This window comes from Nestor notabilis, unplaced genomic scaffold (assembly GCF_000696875.1).
Source record: "Nestor notabilis isolate BGI_N333 unplaced genomic scaffold, ASM69687v1 scaffold17149, whole genome shotgun sequence".
Taxonomy (NCBI): Eukaryota; Metazoa; Chordata; class Aves; order Psittaciformes; family Psittacidae; genus Nestor; species Nestor notabilis.
In genome coordinates, this window is record NW_009945292.1 from 24,119 (window position 1) to 27,765 (window position 3,647).

The 3,647-nt window shown below is 45.8% G+C and overlaps 1 protein-coding gene across 1 annotated transcript in view; it reads left to right on the forward strand.

Moving 5' to 3' along the window:
• Window positions 1-744, forward strand: part of LOC104412178 (C-C chemokine receptor type 8-like) — a gene marked incomplete at both ends in the record, with an annotated part of 1,017 nt that extends 273 nt beyond the window's left edge. The window contains 1 exon segment of the mRNA XM_010022804.1: window positions 1-744. This exon segment is cut by the window's left edge and continues 28 nt beyond it. Coding sequence (XP_010021106.1) covers window positions 1-744 — 744 coding nt within the window.
• Window positions 745-3,647: the final 2,903 nt, after the last annotated feature.

The following is a 3,647-nucleotide window of genomic DNA, read 5'->3' on the forward strand; positions in this document are numbered from 1 at the left end:
TCATTGTGCCTCTCCCTTTCCAAGCCCACTACGCTTCAGACCAGTGGGTTTTTGGCAATGCTATGTGCAAGATAATGGCTGGCATTTATTACACAGGGTTTTACAGCAGCATTTTCTTTATAACCCTCATGAGCATAGACAGGTATATAGCAATTGTCCATGCTGTCTATGCCATGAGGATACGGACAGCCTCCTGTGGTATAATCACCAGTTTAATCCTGTGGCTGGTGGCTGGCTTGGCTTCTGTACCCAACATCATGTTCAACCAGCAGCTGGAAATAGAGCAGTCTGTGCAGTGTGTCCCTATATACCCCCCAGGTGACAATACCTGGAAGGTTGCTTCTCAGTTTGCATCCAATATCTTAGGCCTCTTGATTCCCCTTAGTATCCTCATCTGCTGCTATGCCCAGATACTGAAAAACCTGCAAAAATGCAAGAACCGGAACAAGGTCAAGGCGATCAAGATGATTTTCATCATTGTCATTGTTTTTTTCCTCTTCTGGACTCCCTTCAATGTTGTGCTGTTCCTCGACTCCCTGCAGAGCCTGCACATCATCAATGACTGCAAGGCGAGCTACCAGATAGCCCTGGCCCTGCAGCTGACGGAAACCATCTCCTTCATCCACTGCTGCCTGAACCCCGTGATCTACGCCTTTGCTGGGGTGACATTCAAGGCCCATCTGAAGGGACTGCTGCAGTCCTGTGTCCGTGTCCTCTCCAGCCCCATTGGAGGTCCTGGGGCTGGTCAGTTGTTTTCAGCACCCAGCCAGATCTCCAGCTGCTCAGACAGTGCAGTGATCCTGTGAGCCCAGCTGAGCTGCCTCCTTCTGGTGTGAATAGTTGGCCTAAGGTCTGACATGGACCTGAAAGCTGTACCATGTGTGCAACATCCTCCTGGGAGAACCAGTATACCTCCTTTTGGGTTATGCTGTGAACATAAGAAGAGGCCACATTAGTTTCCTAAGAGCACCGGTGCATTTGTAAAATGGTGACCTTACAAGCTTGCCCCAGAGTGGGTTTTAGTTAAGCTTTAGAGCTCTTTTATTTCAGCAAGTAGCATGCTTCTTCTACTATTTATTTTCTCCTCTGATGAAAGCATCACTTCTGCCTCCCCCCAGACTATGCTCTGCCTTGTGGAAGCTGTTCCATACATGAATACCTACATCCCTGGGACAAATGTGGGATGCTTCCCCAGGAATGCATGGGGTTAGTTCACATTGCAAAGAGGGAATCAACTTAGCCACTGTCACCATTCCATTTTGCTTCAGCTCCCAGATAAAGAGGCCATTCAGCCCAGGGCCCTGTTGCTTTCCTGTGGGATGATCCCAGGGGACACAACTGGGAGGGTCCCTAGAGCTGCTGCTGCCCAAAGCAGACTTTGGGGTGGAGATGCCTTCATAAATAGCAAAGCAACACCTCCAGGTGCCTCATAGAGGCCCATACGCTTGGATATGTCATCATCAAAGCAGCCTGGTAGTCTGCATCACTGCTGGAGGTGTGGGACCTCCAACTCTGCCTCCAGCATTTGCTGCTGAATGTAAGCACCACAAAATGTAGCATGTAGCATGTAGGCTCTGTCTCTTTTCCCATACATCATTATCTCCTGCTGCTTTAGAATTGTCTTCTTTGAATAAACATATTAACTGCACCTCTTTGTCTTGGCTCCTGAGTCTTTCCAAGGGATGACAAGCTTTGATTAGGATGACGAAGAGATGTTCAAGCCAGTGTCACATAAAACACACTGGATGGAATTGAAAGGCTCCCTTGAGCTCCTTGGCAAAGTAAGTCTTGCCTCCACCTTTGCGCTCAGAAAGTTTTGCTCTTGAAATCCCAATAAAGATTCACAGTGTTGACTGGTATTTAAGAATCCAGAAGTGTAGATCTAACACCCACCCCACCCCACCCCACCCCATCCTCTCTCAAGCACTGTTGATCTTTCATAGATTAAGATTGTGGATCCTTAGGACACTTTTCCTTTCAGAACGCTCTTTCTCTGTCTAATATGGCTGCAGAAAGGAATAATACAAGTAGCTATTTTCCCCCTTTTATGGTATGAACTACCAGAATAGAGACACAAACATACCCAGCATAGCTCCCAGTACTCATATACAGCAGAGCTCTCAAGAGCATTGTACCTCTTCTCTAAACATGACATTTAATGTTGTAAATCCACAGAACTTTACGCTACTCTTACATGTGATGGAAAGAATCTATGGAGACAGTAAGCAGTGCTCAAAAATGTTTGCACTTCTGTGCACTGAAACAGGTCTGGGTAACAGCACCAAACTACTAAGATACTATTAAGAAGCTGGTGCTACCATCTTTTCTGTCACAATTATTTTTAGGTAGAAACTTGTCAATGACAATCTGCTTTCTTTTGCAGATACAATATTGTCCTTCGGATAAAGCAGATAGCAGATGCACTATTTCCTCAGTTGCAAGGGTTCTGACACGAAGTAAAACTGGCAAAAGGATTATGCAATCTGCTCAGATCAGTTGGGTTTCATGTGCTGAGATGTTGTCAGATGCAAAGGCAGCAAAGAACATTCAGGTTTGATATCACCTGGATTTCCTGGTGCTGTGCGTAATAATGTGAATATATATGCCAAATATCTAGGCTAATGTTGTTCCACTGAATCAGTGGAAAGTTGGTCACTATTCTGAAGAGGATGGAGTAAGGAAATGACTGCTGTTTGTAGACCAGATCTCCTAATCAGATGTTGCACAAATAAAGCAACTGATGTTCCTCCGAAGACCAAGCTGTAACACCTACCATTGCTATCAGATCGCTAAGTACTGCTTTTCACGTTGGTAACGTTTTGCTAGCCAGTTCTAGAAGGTTTGTGAACCTGACTGAACTTTCTAACTACTGTTTTTCATCTAACATGTTTCACAATCCCCCCCATTTCATGTCTTCTGCCTTTTTGCATGATGCATAAGGCACTGAAAGTCTGGGATTTGGATTTGCCCTTAAATCATGCAATACAACTCTGGAAAAAAAAATATCACATTAAACATCTTACAATAAATTTCTACAGACCAGTCAGTCTCACCTCTGTGCCTGGCAGGATCTTGGAGCAGATTCTCCTGGAAAGCATGCTAAGGCACATGAAAAACAATAAGGTGGCTGGTGACAGCCAACATGGATTCATGAAGGGGAAATCCTGCCTGGCCAATTTGGTGGCCTTCTATGATGGGGCTACAGAACTGATGGACAGCAGCAGAGCAGTTGATGTCATCTACCTGGACTTGTGCAAAGTGTTCGACACTGTCCCACATGACCTCCTTGTCTCTAAATTGAAGAGACACCAATTTGATGGATGGACCACTCGGTGGATAAAGAACTGGCTGGATGGCCGCATGCAAAGAGTTGTGGTGAACAGCTCAATGTCCAGTTGGAGACCAGTAACGAGTGATGACCCTCAGGGATCGGTGTTGGGACTGTTCCTATTCAACATCTTTGTTGGTGACATGGACAGTGGGATTGAGTGCACCCTCAGCAAGTTTGTGATGACACTGAGCTGTGTGGTTCTGTTGATATGCTGGAGGGAAGGGATGGGATCCAGAGGGACCTGGACAGGCTGGACAGGTGGCTAGTGCCAACCTCATAGAGTTCAACAAAGCCAAGTGAAAGGTCCTACACCTGG